Source organism: Citrus clementina, unplaced genomic scaffold, assembly GCF_000493195.1.
Source record: "Citrus clementina cultivar Clemenules unplaced genomic scaffold, Citrus_clementina_v1.0 scaffold_3, whole genome shotgun sequence".
Lineage (NCBI taxonomy): Eukaryota > Viridiplantae > Streptophyta > Magnoliopsida > Sapindales > Rutaceae > Citrus > Citrus x clementina.
The window spans coordinates 4,016,557-4,032,893 of NW_006262339.1; the positions used below are offsets into that span (position 1 = coordinate 4,016,557).

General features: G+C 34.5%; 2 protein-coding genes across 2 annotated transcripts in view; both read right to left on the minus strand.

Moving 5' to 3' along the window:
• Positions 1 to 5,616: 5,616 nt before the first annotated feature.
• On the minus strand, positions 5,617 to 7,373 carry LOC18050179 (adenine/guanine permease AZG2). The gene has a single exon (XM_006439963.2). The coding sequence runs from the start codon at positions 7,360 to 7,362 to the stop codon at positions 5,752 to 5,754; it is 1,611 nt and encodes a 536-aa protein (XP_006440026.1). The 5' UTR covers positions 7,363 to 7,373; the 3' UTR covers positions 5,617 to 5,751.
• A 2,990-nt stretch (positions 7,374 to 10,363) lies between these two features.
• Positions 10,364 to 16,337, minus strand: part of LOC18050180 (kelch domain-containing protein 4) — a 7,450-nt gene continuing 1,476 nt past the window's right edge. The window contains exons 7-20 of the mRNA XM_006439964.2: positions 15,632 to 15,693; positions 15,343 to 15,385; positions 15,160 to 15,240; positions 14,582 to 14,698; positions 14,334 to 14,439; positions 14,066 to 14,129; positions 13,711 to 13,753; positions 13,274 to 13,543; positions 13,024 to 13,185; positions 12,384 to 12,524; positions 12,073 to 12,225; positions 11,824 to 11,910; positions 10,773 to 10,841; positions 10,364 to 10,677 (exon numbers count right to left, since the gene is read on the minus strand). Coding sequence (XP_006440027.2) covers positions 10,573 to 10,677; positions 10,773 to 10,841; positions 11,824 to 11,910; positions 12,073 to 12,225; positions 12,384 to 12,524; positions 13,024 to 13,185; positions 13,274 to 13,543; positions 13,711 to 13,753; positions 14,066 to 14,129; positions 14,334 to 14,439; positions 14,582 to 14,698; positions 15,160 to 15,240; positions 15,343 to 15,385; positions 15,632 to 15,693 — 1,503 coding nt within the window. The 3' untranslated portion in view covers positions 10,364 to 10,572. The remainder of the gene's footprint in view (positions 10,678 to 10,772; positions 10,842 to 11,823; positions 11,911 to 12,072; positions 12,226 to 12,383; positions 12,525 to 13,023; positions 13,186 to 13,273; positions 13,544 to 13,710; positions 13,754 to 14,065; positions 14,130 to 14,333; positions 14,440 to 14,581; positions 14,699 to 15,159; positions 15,241 to 15,342; positions 15,386 to 15,631; positions 15,694 to 16,337) is intronic.

The window sequence follows — 16,337 nt, forward strand, 5'->3', positions numbered from 1 at the left end:
GGAGACAATTTCTCGCCAATTGCTTAATCTCTTACCTACCATATGTTCGTTTTTCAAGAATCTTAAGGATTGCACAGCTTATTGGGTTGTGAGAGCGGGATAGAGTGGGTTTTGCAGCTTCAGTCTGCACACATTGAGGTGAGGTTTTAATGTTGTTCATGTGGATTTTTTTGTTGGAGAATTACTCGATACATGTTAGATTACATGCATGCAAGTGATAATTATGTGGGATTTGATGGGGTTGGTCATGGGTTTTCTCAGTTTTATGTGTTTCCTATATTGAAATTGTTCAGATTTTGACTAACTGACATAAAGCTTCACATTTGTGTGGTCCGCAAAAAACAAACATTTTGTAACTCTGCTCATTTGCACCCTTCCCAGTTTCACGATTTGCCAAAAATACATTATTCTTAATGTTATCGAGATGTTGAGCGTAGGGGGTAACAAGGATAAGGGCTATCGTATAACTTATATGCATCTGGAAAAGTCAAAGTCTACAAATGGGTGTTGATAATGCCCTTTATTGCTGATATTTCATCACAAACTTAAACTTCTTTGATTGATATAATAGCTTGTAAGTGTTTGTGAGTTTGTGTTTGTTAGAGCGTGGTAGCAGATTATATGGTAATTAGTAGGAAATATGAAACCAAAGTTGCACTTTGCATTTGACAATAATTGAGGCTGACATTGATTTTAGGCCCATAGCATCACCGTAAGATTATTTATTGAAAAGAACTAAGGATCATTAACTAGCTAACTCAAAGAGTGATGAGATTTTTCTAGTGGGCAAAGAAAGCTCAAGTCAAAAGGGAGGTTCAGTAAGAGATACATACAACGTTCTATAAGTTGAGCACTTGGTGTGAGTATTTACACCGCATGCTTCCCCTACGAGATAAGTCAGAATTCACTATCAAATATTTTGTAATGCTTTGTTTGGTAATTTATGTCAATAATGTACAGATTGATTGCTTCCATCTTATGTCTTAATAATTGGTTCTTCATCTTAGTTTCAGACTCGAAAATCAATTCAACGTGCACTTTGTCAGTGATTGATGCTTTTTTTGTAATTTAATAATTTGAAATTCAAATTGTGGACAAAATCGTCTTTCACCAAAATAATTGTCACAATCGTTAAATTAAACAGGAGAACTTAACGGAATGGGTGCGCGGCGATCATTGTTGAAACAAGTGGGTGTACGGTAATATTTGTCGAAACATATGGGGGGTGGCGAAAAATAACCCTTTTTTTTTCTTTTTAATACTCTATACTGGAGTATTAGTGATATTTCAGTACATTACAATTAATATACAACTAGTATTTTCAATCAAATTTGAAGAGTGTATACTCTACTCATAAGTGTCTACTCCAATCATATTTTATGAGAGAAAAGATTAAATCTACCCAATTATAAAATAATTAAAGAAGCACTGCAATTAATCCTCATAATATTTTTGTGGAAACTGTGAGAATAAAGATTCTTTTACTAGGACAAAAGCTCATCGGTAATGTACCAATTGTTTTTCAATTGGTGCTTTTGGCCTGCAAAGGAAAATAATGTTTTTGATGAGATTTTTTTTAAATGAAAATTTATTTAGTAGTCTGTTTCTATTAAAAAATGAAAAAAAAATAGAAATATATTTAGTTGTTTGTTTGAAAATACAAAAATGTAAAAATTCATTTAATTATTTGTATGACAATATGGAAAACTTTAAAAATGTGCTTATAAGAATTTTTTAAAACTAATTTTTTTAATTCACAATGCAATGTACATATTATTTATATATTTTATCATTTATTATTATAATTTTGATTAAAAATGAAATCAAATTTCATACCATAATAGTACATTTCACCATAAGAAAAAAATGAGAGATTTAATAATAATAATTTATTAAATTCTAAAAATGAAATAATTTAAAATAAAGCACCAATCAACATGATTCAATCTCACCAGACAAAAGATGAAAAAGAAAGAGGAGAGACTTTCATTTTAGAAAAGAAAAAGGAGAGATTTTCATGTTAGTTTTTATGCAAATTTTAACAAGATAGCAAGTGAAAATATTACCAAATATCGTCATTCTTTCGAAATTATTAGTTTAAAATTAAAAAAGAAAAAGGAGTCTTTGATGAGAAGAATATTACAAGCAAGATACTTCAAAATGCTAACTTTTTACAGCCTCAATTGGGAACCAATTAACCAAACCATCATTTATCTGGCGGAGCATACTCCACGGGAGACAAGTCATTCATGAGGAGATGAGATGGAGAATTGGATCAGGTGATAAAGTGCATAAAAGCCATTGGATCCACAGACTATAGACTTTGAAACCTATTTCAGCCCCAACTTTAAATATTTAGTAAACAGTGGTAGATTTCATTAATGACAATCAACAGTGGAAAGAGACTCTGATTCACCAGCATTTTAATCCTAAAGATGCAGGGAATCCTACTTCCAACTAGTCCAAAGTCCAAACCCAAACCAAATCTTGTGGCATTATGATAAGAAGGGTCAATATTCAGTAAAGAGTGGTTATCAAGTAGCTTTGAGAATCAAAAACCCTGATTTCCCTACTTGCTCTAGTAACGTTCTTTGTCAGTGGAGTGTGATTTGCTCTCTTGAGAAAATCAAGATTTTCATGTGAAGAGCTACAAATAATATGCTTCTAACAGCAGAAAAACTTATGGAAAAGAAAGTTTTGCAGGATCCAATATATCTAAGTGTAAAATGAATGCTGAAAACACTACTCATGCTGTATTGGACTATAAAGTAACAAAACAAATGTGGAAGTTAAATCCTTTTATTGAAGAAGTGCAGTTACTTGTTAATCAAGATTTGTTAGGTATGATAAAGATATGATAAGAAGAGGAGGTAAAGAGGAGCTTAGATTGATAATTGCGTTATATTGGACAACATGGTATGCAAGAGTTCTTTTTTTTTTTTAGAATAAAATGCATGATTCCCAGATCTCTGCAGCTAACGCCAAAGCTGTGTTTGAGAAATATGCTAAAGTAAAAATGTCTAAAGTGAGATCAGCAGCAAGAACAATATCAGAGAGAAGATCAAGCTGGATTCCTCCTTCTCAAAGACATTTCAAAATGAATGTAGATGAAGTAGTTAATAGAGATAAACATCAAATAGGGCTCGAAATTTGAGATAAAGATGGAAGTGTAATCACTGCAATGTTCAACAAATGACTTTTCGTGGAACATAGAACGGGTAGAAACAGCATCTGTTAATTTAGGCATTCATGTTCCAGAAGATACATAATTGATTCCTCTAATTATATAAATTGATTGTAAAAATGAGGTATGATTTTATTTTACACAAAAAGAGTTGTAGAATTGAAATTTTTTGGACCATTACTTATATTCAAAACGAGATGCAAATGAGAGACAACACGTTCAAAATTCAGCATATTCTAAGAGATTGTAATGCAGTTGATTGTGCTTTAGTTAAAATAGTTCTAGTTAGTGGTGATATTTGTATTTGAAAAAGTTTATTTCTCTTTTAAATTAGGTCAGTATTCACTCAGTTGATTTAGTAAAAGTAATTTTTTTTTTTTTTTGAAAGAAGAAGTATTGACTTCAATTTTGATATACAAAATATTATGCAAAATTTAAAAACAATTAAAAAAGAAAAAAAAAAGGTCTGTGTGATATAATTGAAAGATTTGATATGAAAGTAAGAAAATAGTGCTCAAATTTGATTTAGATTTAAAAAATCAACTAAGATGAATAAATTGAGAAACCTTAGCACAATTAATATATACATAGTAAAAGAAAAATAATGTTGCTGCTTCTCATGTTCTTCTTGATTTATGAAGAAATAACATTGAACAATTCATTAAAAAGGGTATCTATACTGTGATCAGAGAAGGATTTCCTCTTGCGATCTCTTTCCGACCATTGGCGTGATCCAACACTCAAATATTTCGTTGCTTAAGCTTCTTGGAAAAAAGGTATGGTTTCTTGAACTCCCTATAACTTCCTTCACATACAAACCCTAATGTCAACAAAATGCACGCACAACTTTTTATTAAAAATAAATCAAATCGGGCATTAATATTTTGTGTAGAGTTTTTTTTTTCAAATATATGTTTGGTAATTTAATTTCATATTTTGAATATTTGCTCCAAAATAAATAATTGAAAGTATTATTTACGCTTAGTGTAAGCTATCTATACAATATGTTAGTTTTCAAATTAATAAATTTAAACATTTATGTGCATACTAAGTATTTAGGTAGACTATAGAATAAAATCTTTTCTTTTATATATATAGTGATATATTACAATCAACACTTTATTGATATTAGGATATATGTTCTACCTCAAATTACGGGGAGACGATTATACTCTGTTAGGATATCATTAAACGTAAGATTTCCCTAAAACCAAATTTTCAAGAAAGCAAAACAAAAGTATAATAATAACGCACACAAATTGATAGCGGAGTTCAGTCAATTATGCCTACATCTCTGAAGCTACTATAAATCTTTTACTAAGGGAAGAATAGTTTACAGTGTTTATAGAAAACACTCACACCTCACATGAATTTCACTCAGGAGTTTTGATTTTTTTTTTTTAAAAAAAAAAAACTCTCAAATTCTTTTCTTTATTCACTCTCTTAGATTGCTAATTTTTGGGGATTAATTTCCATTACGATCAATTAGCCTATTTATAAGCTCGGAGTACAATTTACAACCACACAATTTCCTTCACCTGCTAAGCACCATACTCAGGACAATAACCTAATTTTTCCACACAAAAACAATATTAAATTCTTTGTTGCAGATTCCTCGTTATTACCCAAAATAGTGACCGAACTTTTTCCCTAATTTTTTTCACCCAAAATCAATATTAAGTTCTCTGCGTGGATGTCAAGTTATTTCCCATAATAAAGAATGAATTGTTTAACCAACATACTCCTACCCAATTTTATTGAAAGGAGAATTGAGTCCCAGCACACTCAAGGAAACTTAAGTGCATGGCGCCAGTGAAACATGAGCCAATTGGCTGGATTTGAAGTGTAACACTTAAACTTTCAAAATGAATAATATTAAAAAAAAAAAAATAGATGAATAATATTACAGACACGACTTCTCAAATTAAAACAGGCTAACCAAAGACGTTTTTTTAATTTTTATTTCTAAACAATGGAAAACACCAAGTGAAAAACATTCTCACTGCTCAAACCAAAAAAATATACATAACTTCTTATATCTCACACGTGATTAAAGAAGAAAATACGCCACTTTAAAGAGACTCATCGATTGGAGGGATTGAGTCGCAGTTCATCTTTTTTTTTTAAAAATACACTTATTTATGCAGTTTCTACGAACTATTTTCAGTAGACTTTGGGTTATACTATTTGTATGACTCGGATAGTAATACAAATAGAATTATTGTATAATTTAAAAAATAAAAAAGTGCATACACCTTCAAGTTTTCCAAATTTCATTTGATTAGAGTAGAATCTCACTGAATTTCAACGGGGAAGAAGCTCCACATCTCTTAAAATTAACATTTTTTTTCTGGCAATTACAATTATTTTAGATTCATTTTATCAACATTGGTTAACTTGCAAATAAAATATCCACGAAACTAGCCTGCAAGTTCTATTGACCACCTTTAGCTTGTACAGAGAAACCATGCAACATTGCCTACTAGCTGAAAGCCTGAAACACAAAACATTGCACAAAATTGGGGCTCTAAAACACTTTTTGAGAACCAAAAACAAAACCAAGACATTCAAATGAGCTCAATGCTTGGATCTACACCAGCGGCGGCAGATACTTGATTTTGTTCTTTAGCAACCATTCTTCTAAGTTTCAGAAAGCATCTCACCAAGCCCACAACACAATCGTACAAACTAAGGGCAATATAAAGCCCAATGCCACCAATGATACCATATGCGATAGAATAAGTGAGTGGCATGAGAAGAATTGTCACAAAAGCCGGCGCTGCGTGTTTTATGCTCCCCCAGTCTATGTCCTTCACAACTTTCATCATCATCACTCCAACCATCACCAATGAAGGGCCAACTGCCCACGGAGGAACACTAGTTAATAAAGGAGTGAAAAACAATGATATAAAGAAGTATAACCCAACAATCACGGCCGTTAATCCGGTCCGGCCGCCTTCCCTGATCCCCGCGGATGATTCCACGTACGTTGCAATTGGTGAAACTCCTAATGCTGATCCCACAATTGTAGAGCTTGCATCAACCATATAAGCGATGTACTCCCCTTCAAATTTGCCCTGTTCATTAACGAAACCGCCAATTTCTGCCATGGTGTACAGCGTGCCCGTGGTGGCAAGGACATCAACGTATAACAAAGTGGCTAATGCCACCCAAACTTCACTGTGGTTGAAGTTAGTGAAGCTAATTACCCCGGCCGTGGACTGAATTTTATGAAAATCTACTATCTTTTGAAAGTAGTTGTAATTTGCATCACCTTGTGGAGAATGAGGAAAATATGTAACCGCTGTGCCTCTAATCCACGAAATCAATGTGACAAAGAGAATGCCATAGATCATGCTACCCTTAATCTCCTTCATTAATCCATAACAAGTGATTAAGAAGCCCGCTAAGCCTAGCCAAAAAGTTGGGCTCCTCATTTTTCCACCAATGCAGGCACCGGTAATTGGGTCATTATCAGCACAAGCAGTGATAGTCAATAGTGTTGATGGGTCAGGCCCAACAAGGCCCACTCCCTGATGAAGCTGCAGCCCAACAAAAGCTATAAACAGCCCAATTCCCGCAGCACAAGCAAGCCTCACTGGCTGGGGAATAAGCCTGGCAAGCTGTGCCCTTAGCCCGAAAGCAGATATTGCGAGAAACGCACAGCCTTCAACTAGCACAACTGCCATTGCCGTTTGATAGGAAATGGAACCAGATCCGTGAAATCCCACCAAGTTATAGGCCAAGTAAGCATTTGCGCCCATGCCAGGAGCCAAGCCCAGAGGCAAGTTGGCTAAGATTCCCATGGCAAATGACCCTATCATTGCTGATAAAACAGTGGCAACAATGAGGTCACTTCTTGTTTTTGCAAGACAGTTTTCGTAGCCAACATTAGGCTTCAACGTGCAGTCAGGGCTGGCCGTCTGGTTCATCGGAACTGAACAGTCAGCGACGGAGCACGTCCCTCCTGAGTCGGCGATGATTGTGGCATTAACGGTGATGATATACGCCATAGTTAAAAAGGTGGCGGTACCGGCTCGTAGCTCTTTAGTGAAGCAACTTTTTCTGGCTTCCAACTTGAAGTGCTTTCCAATAAAGCTCTTTGAAACTGCTTCATTTAGACCCTTCTCCATCTTTGTCCATGACTTCGACAATTTTTTGAATAACCCAGTACCCATTTTTGAACAAAGCTCACCTCCACCCATAGTGAAAGTTATTTATATGTATATATATATATATATATATAAGGATTAACGGATAATGAAAGGACAAGGAATCTTAAATGTTGAGGGTTTTAGATGGAAGCAGAAGCAGAAAATGGGAGCGCTTTTGACTGAATATTAATGGGTTGGTTTGGCTGAGACGTAAGAGTAAGGCATGCTATTAAATGTTTAGCTATATAAGGGCAATTCATGCCTGGCTCTGCCATATAGTTTATTCATACACAGCATAAATTTTATTCAATAAACAGTAATTGCCAAGAATGGTGCATCAATAAGATTCGATTTGACTATTAGACTTGTATCCTGCGATAGTGAAGGCTTGTTTATTTAGTTAATTTAGTGGGCCGTAGCAGTGGAAATGACAGAACTATTGCTTTACTGCAATAACTATTTGTGTGATAATTTTAATCTACCTAGTAATTTTGTGTCCGGATACTATTAGTGACTTTAGTTGATAGTTGATTATCACATCACAAAAGTCATTAAATTGGTCCAATCCAATTACTCCGAGACCTAAGTCTAAATATTGTAATTAGCAAACAAGAATCACAAGGACCCAATTCAATCAAAGATCCCACAAAACCACCAAAGTGAAAACTAAAAAGAATTTAAAAAGAAAAAACATATTTAGTGTTTATAATGGTTCAACCAAATGTGTATACATCAACTTAAAGATCAAAGCTTAAGTTTTGGTTGATTTTCAGAGAACTCACAGAGAAAAATAATAAATAAAAAGTTCTTAATTATTAATTTCTCAGGCGTCAAGGCATTTTAACAATGTTGATTGTTGAGTATTAACTTTGAGCATCTTGAGTGTTGTTTTCCCTTAAATGTATTGTGAAGAATTAATAATGCCACTAGAGTTGGTTTAAGTACAGAGGAATAGTTTAATGAGTTTGCAACGCACCCATATATTGAGCATTTATTTCAGGGTTTGGCAACACATCATTGTCAAAATTTTGAGATTTGGAACCTTTGACGCATGACCATGATCATGAATTCATGAGTGTTTTGTACTCTCACAAACTAGTAAATTGGATTCAGCAGGATCCAAATATTTGGACGTTTAGTGTGAGAAAATTAAAAAGCGAAAGAAGCATAATTTAGACTAACTAGTTTCTATTAATTAATTCCCTTAGATTTCGCATGAAATTGTTTGTTAAGACAAGTAGCTCGAAAATTCCAAAATCAAAATCTTTGGACGATCCAACATTATTTTTCTTGGTACAGCTCACCATACAAATGATTCTATTAAATTTTGCTGCCCCATTAGATACTATTTGAAGATAAAAAAACTTATCACTATTCACTAGCTTTGTTTGACAATTCATAGTTGAATTATGCCCATTGCTATATGCCCCGACACTAAATGACACGAAAGCACTCAGAGTAATGATTATTAACGTGCACAAAAATTAAAACATAAAATGAATAAACCAGAAAGGAGATTAAATAAATTAAACATTTAAGCCTACCAGAAAAATTGTGAGCACATGCATTTTGATTTGTTCAAAGACTTGCTTTCTTCCTCGTTACTTGCAATATTCCATCTCCAATCTCTCCAATTTTTACCGGAAAGAAAAGTTTTCTTTTTCCATTTTATTTTACTGGGGTTAAGTAAATGAAAAGGAGACAAGCCATGGAGAAACGCATGCCCATGCTTTTTGATTCGCTTAAGTTTACAAAGGTGCCGGCCTCCAGTTGCTTCTTATAGCATCTACTTGATTAAAAATTTGCTACGCATCAAAATTTATGAACATATTATCTTATGCGTAGTTGAATAACTTTTTAGGATCTTTTTAAAGCATGCGCGAAATAGAGGTACTATTTTAGTGCATGCTGAAACTTGAAGGTGCGGTGGGTTCATCTTTTCAGAGACAATGGAAGTGAAAAGCGGAAAGCAAATAAAATTAAAAAAAAAAAAAAAACTGGAAATAAGTGTTGCATTAGTGTTAAGTGTTAGGTTTTGGCATTACTTAGGGGCCGGGCATGACCAGCAAGCTACAGAGACTCTTCTTTTAATGGTCTTATTTTTGTGTTTTTATCCATCATTTCACCCATTGCTCTAGGTGAGATTATGGTCACTGGTCAAGATCTCAGTCTTCATACTTAGGCATATTAATTAATTGATTGGTTTCTCTTTTCGGGCTGATTTTTCACCCACCAAAAAATTTCTATGATTGATCATGAATTGACTCCTAATTTGTTACCGTGCATTACTATTACTTTCAGTACTTCCCATAGCCCTATACAATCAAAATCTAAGTCAAAATCAAAATAAAAGTTTGCAAATGATGTTTGAGATAAGGTGGAATTAAATTTATGTTCACTTTAAAATGTTTGAAATCAAAATCTAAGTGAAATACAATAAAGAAAAATCACTTCAATGATCCTTCAAAGTAATAGTCACTTGAATGGCTTAATAAGATACACGCTGATCTTTTCAAGAATAAACGACCTGTCTTTCGTGTCAGCAAAGGGCAAATGACAACCTCATCTTACAAGGATTAGCATTTCGTTATTATGTATATGCAAGGCAACAAGCAACTTGAAGCAGTGGCATCAAGCTTTTCCAAAGAATCAGTTATTGGCGAACAATCTGTCATTTCAGATTCAGCTCTTCCAGCTCTCATGGTCCTGGCTTTGACAAAGCACAAGGAATTTGAAGCAACTTGAAGTATTAGTCACACAATTATCATCAAGAAGAATATAATTACGGAATAAGCAAAGTGGGAAACTGGTCTGGAAACAATTTCATTTCACTCTGTTTGCGCAAACTTATCAGCACATGATACCAAAAGTCACGCGGATAAGATAACGATTTAGCCACTAAAGCCATTCACCAGTCACCACCAAATAATGATAAGTCGATTCACTTGCTATTTTTTCCCCAATTTTTCAGGCATTGGTTAACTTGTTTGTAGATTTACATCTAATTTTTAAAACGTAACGGCACTTGCAATTAAAGATATGAAACCATAAAACAATATCTATTATAATCCTCATGCAAAATTCTCAGTGCAGCAAATCAGGCATGTGTGCGCGGGTATGCACTCGTGCAGAAATGAGCGTGATTGCAAGCTAGAGGTTTAATATTACAATTAAAACCAACAAAAATATTATACATAATTCAATTTAATAGCTTAAGGAAATGAGAGCTTTGAACTATTTTATGGCTAAATTTTTATTTTTCTTCTTGCCTCTCTTTCTCGAAGTAGTTTCAGGCCCTTCTGCCTCTTCAGCCTTCTGCTCTGCCTCTAATATGGCCAACTGCAGAATGATAAATTAACAAAAATGATTCCAGTTACGCGAGGATTGGAAGCAGCCTTCCATGAACCAAATAACCTGCATGGTAAAGAACTTACCTCATCAAGAATTGGTTTAAGCTCCCTGTACCGAGCTTCAGCAAGATCAAAGCCATCTTTACGAAGCTCCTGCAATGCCAATACTACATCGTGATCTAATCATTCATATTATGGAGACAGAGGGAAAAGAGAAGCTCAAGATATTGAAGGAATTTTGTTCTCATTTCAACAACATGATTACTCTTTTTTCTTTACCCCTGTTTCTCAGGAGGTTCTTGCAATCCTTATGACCTGCAGGCCATTTTAGATCTTTACTACGGTGTTAAATCATCCTGGCTAACATGGTTAGCATGGTGAACCTGAACCGATATTCTTGTATAAGTATGCCAAAATGGCAAAGTTCGGTAAGCATATACAGCCTATTTATGCTGGTTTATGAACTATAAACCCCATGGTGAAGGTGAACCAACACTCTAATTAGCATACATGGCCTCTTTGGGTGATGGATTAATTCTTCAGGTTGTCATAGAAAAATTGAAATCATTACAAATGCAAAAATGTTTAGATAATGCTCTAATTGGAACTTTATTGGGGAGGGTTTGCTTGAAAAATGTTTAGATAATGCAGTCTTCTTTTCCAAGCAACCCCTCCCCAATAAAGTTGCAATTAGTGCACAAAGTGATAAAACATGGGGATGAAGATACTCCTTCAATGGAAATTGCTTTTATTCCCATATCTCTAGGTTAAGAACGCAAAAAAAAAAGAAGAGGATTCAGAGTACATAATACGAGTTGAGCATGATGATTGAGAGGCAAATGCTGCAGAAGTTGAAACCTGGGAGCACTCAGTGAATCAGTGTGAAAGAAAACATTGGATGCATTGTTTTTAATTTAATATCTGAATGTAACTCCAAGTCTTAACTGAAACATGCTCAAGTGAACCACAATAGAAGCAGGAAGTCTAATGTATCTCAATTGGATGTAAGCCAGAATCAAGATCACATTCAGTCCTTTCAGGCAGATAGGAAATCTACTGTATAATTGATTAAAAGATCTGATCGTGTTCATAATTTTGTTTCAGAAAAAGTCAAGAATGAAAAGTGAAAACAGACCTTTCCAGTGTGTTGAGTATGTTCATGGGCCGCCATTTGCCAGTACATACTTGTGCGTCTGTAGAAGTCTTTCAAGGATTCTCCTGGCTTCACAAAGAAATATGCACAAACAATCAGTTGGCGAACAGGCAAAGTGATGGAGCAAATTAAAAAACTTCATGGAAGCCTGATGCTGCGATTGACAATGCAAGTAAATCATCAAAAGAAGCTAATCTTGATGCACATATCTTAGGAGAAATGTAAAAGTACCATTGGGGTTCTCTGGGAATCTGAAAGGCCAAGATTGGCTCTAATCTGCTCTATCCTGGCCCGTTTCTCTTTCCTTCGAACATTCTTGCCCTCACCCTTTATTATAGCAACAGCATCTCCCATTTGAAGTGAACCAGCATCACCATCCCTAGCCTACAGACACAAGATGATGAAGATAAAAGTCAAAAATGGGCAAAGGTCCATAACAATATTAAATACAAAATACAAGCTCAGCATCTGTAACTGTTTCCCCAACCCCCAACCCCATCCTACATATATTTAAGCTGAAACAAGAAAGCAAGAAGAGGGACCTCTGCATCCTCCTCATCGTCGTCGTCATCATCACCGGTTTCATCACTACTGCTACCACCATTGCCCTCATCTTCACTATCATCTTCATCGTCATCCTCATCTTCACCCTCCGATGCTTCCACCCACTCAGATTCTGATGCCTGGGCAAAAAAGTAAAGAACAGTTCAGGCGGAAGCAGATCAGACTCCAGAGCCCTTATAGGGACTCAGAGGGAGACAAAAAAAATAGTTCAATTACAATGCTTCACACAATGAAGAAAAGAAAAGTTCCATTTAACTTCACAAGATTCACCTTTCACCTAATATATACAGGGTAAATCTGTCCAGGAGATTATTAATCAGATATGTTTATTTATGCTTTGCCTTTGGAGCTATGCAAAAACTTTCAACTATGCAAGCAGGTGCCATCAAGGTGTCATGTAAAAACAAACTGACCTCAATGCCAAACTCTGGTATTTAAACAATAATCTAGCTAGGTTTAGAACACTAAAACTTCAGCACCTAGTTCTGAGTGAAAACCGGATACAAAAATACAAATAACTTTCTACAAAGAAAAGGAGTCATAAATAGAAAATAGTGTAAATATTCACAAGCAATGAGATGTTACGGAGATTTTAAGTAGGGAAGTAATGTGACCAACCGGAATGATGCACTTCCATTCGTCAAGTTTACTGAGATTCAGAGAATACAAATCATCGAGCGTAATTTCTTGATCATTTATCTCCATCATTCCCCCGTATATGTATAATGTATCTTTCCCAACAACCATGCAGGAATTTATTCTTCCACAAGGTTTCACAATCTAAAAGTTTACAGTGATTCATAAATCAATGATTGGGAAAATCAATGTATAGAAAAACAACAATAATTTCAATATGGCACCAACTAACCTCTGGTAATAGAGATTTTTGCATATCAGATTTCTTCTTGGATTCATAAGGCTTTCCACCAGATTTTGCCGCCAACACACCATCATCAACAATCACACTGTTTGGCACACACTCCGACAGATTGTCAATGTTGCTTTCCATTTCATCTGCTTCTTCATAATACTCTGCATTTTCATCTTTTTCATTTGCATCAAACTCTTCTGCTTCAATTGGGTTTAATTTTTCATGAAGAGCTGAAGAATTAGGTTTTTGCTCAGAACTCTTCTTTAACTGCAAAACCAAATAAAAAAAGCTAACATAAATGAACCTTTATGGACGAGGTTACAATTTTAATTATAAAAGAGAATTGTCTGGTGAAACAAAAACTGAAAAAGGATGCTTTTTGGGAGGAATGTTAACCGCAAACACCTAGGTAAAAGGTATATCCATGACTATACCTTGTCTTTTGTTGACTTCTCCTTCCTCAACTCCAATGGGTACCTATAATCCAAAAGTCACAAAAATTACAAAATGACACTTCAAAATTTTGCTTATGATACTCGAACTAAAACTTACATGGACCGTGTTATAAAGTATCATAACAGGGACTACATTTTAGGAATACAAAACCCATTCTTTGCAAACCTAATATTCCTCTAAAATTGTGAAGTTTTTATAAATGAACAAGAACTTGTCCCACAGCCCAAAGTGCCCATTAATTTTGTAGTAAATTTCGGCCTAGAGTCATTAACAGGAACACAAATTACCTAAACTGTTTTGTAAGAAGAATGGAATAGAGGGAGTAGTACTTACCAACGATGATTGTCTAATTGGAAACCATAAAGTTCATTCAAGAATAAGCTCATAATTACATCACCTGCACAGATTAATTAGGTCACAAGCACAAATATGGAGAAGCTCGTTGAAAAACAAAAATCCAAATCAAAGAGTTGGTAAACGTTAAGCTCACCAAATGATTAATAAAACACTAAAGACAATTTAAACAAAGTGGTGAGGAATAAGCTAAAATCAAAACCTGAACTTGAAAATAGTAGCAACCAGAACCACACAGAAAACTAACCTTTCATTTCCATATCGACCACACCCCCAAATAGCAAAGCACGCTTCTTATGAACACACATTGAAAACCCAGCACGAGGGCCAGGAGGCATCCCAATTTTCTTGACCTATTGTGAAGAACATGCAATATGGACAGTGAAGCATATCCGTAGTAAAAGAAATCTGATAAAACCATAAGCTAAAACAGGAAAACTATTTTATGAAATGTAAGCAGAATAAAGTTATTAACTTGAAAATCTAAATACCAACCTTGCTCCATTCCCATGTCCTAGGATCAAGAGACCACAAATCTGAATGAATGATTCCTTTCTCAGATTGGTTCTTATCAGTAGAAACTTCTTTTGAATAGCCACCATATAGAAAAACCTACAATATTGAAGGAACTTGTAAAAGTATATGAATTTGTATTTCTTAAAACTGGCTCAAAGGACTATTAACATTATGAGAAATTATAATGATAATATTATACAAATAGATTCATCGTATGAAATAAACTAGGTGAGAATGCAGTCAATTTATTTTGCTTCTCTTTTACAACATTGCAAATTGTTAGCACAAGCAAAAAGCCCATTCAATGCCAGCATTGTGTTTGCGGCAAGTTGCAAAACATGAGAAATTCTTTTTGAGATAAAAATACAGTTCATTCCTCTGAACGAGAGCAATTTGATAGTCAAATTGGCATCAAATCTAGTCGGTGTTGCAGCACATCTTAGGCAAGCATTTAGTAGATAAAATAATAACAAAGAAATATGTTTTGTTATAACCACATAAACTTAAGCACAAACAGCTACACAATGATCCTAATGAGGCATATTTTTCTTACTTACCTCATCCTGATAAACAAAAAACTGAAAGCCACTTCGAGGACTTGGCCACATGGATCCAAGCCTGGGCTTTATTTCTTGCCACTACAATGCAAAATCAAATTATTTTAGCTAAGCTTGTGGTAGAACATGAAAAGATGGTAAAGTCATGATAGAGACCCCATCAATAAGTTTTAATATATTCACCTTGAACTGATCTAGGTCAAAGACATACAAATCATTATAATACCTGAGCAAGGAAACAAAAGAATTAATTGCCACAGAATGACATAATTGAAGATAAAAATTCATAATAAATGAACATTCAAAGCTCACCAACACTATTGATGAAAGAAACAAAATGTTACACTAATGTGTCCCCAATGGCCAGGGACACAGCCTTTAACATTCAAACAGGCATAGAAAAACTGACACGAAGAGATGAGTTAACAAGTACAGAGCTGTCATAGAATCTTATGGAGACCCGTCAAACAACCTTACTTCTCTAAGAGTGTCATAGAAGCCACCAAAAACAATAATCTTGTGCTTGTATAAAACCTGTAACATAACAAGAAAGATTAAATAAACTAAAAAAAAAAAGGGGGGGGGGGGGGGAAAGGGAAAAAAGAAGTGAACTAAGACAAAGGCTGGAGTCTTATGAATTTTAGGACTTTATGTAGAGATTGAGCCTGATCTGATGGCCTTTATTTATGTGTCAATGAAGGTACAAGTAAACTAGAGTTTTGGGATCTTTAACATTTTATTCAAAACCAGGTTATACAAATAACAGCTCTAACAGAAAATTATAAACATTTTTTTGTGAAATAAGCTCAAGATAAAAGATTTATCATTCATCAATTTTGGATGAAAATTAAACTAGATTCCTTACACATTTGCCTACTGGGATTTGCACACTCAGCAGAGTAGCTTATACTTATCAATAGTTTACATGTTTCTTGATGCTGGAAGCATGAAATCGAGGTGATTCAAATTTACACCAACCTGGCCAGATGATCAGTATGTGATTTAGGTAGTACTTCTCTATCTTTAATCCTATGTTACCTCAATAGTACATAAAACAGGTTATATTGATATTGACCAAGAGGATCCACAAACACAAGGGGTGGGATCTTCTTTATGGAGTATTTTTTATCTCTTTCTCTCAATAAAGACACCGCGTTCAAATTTTTTATTAACAAAAT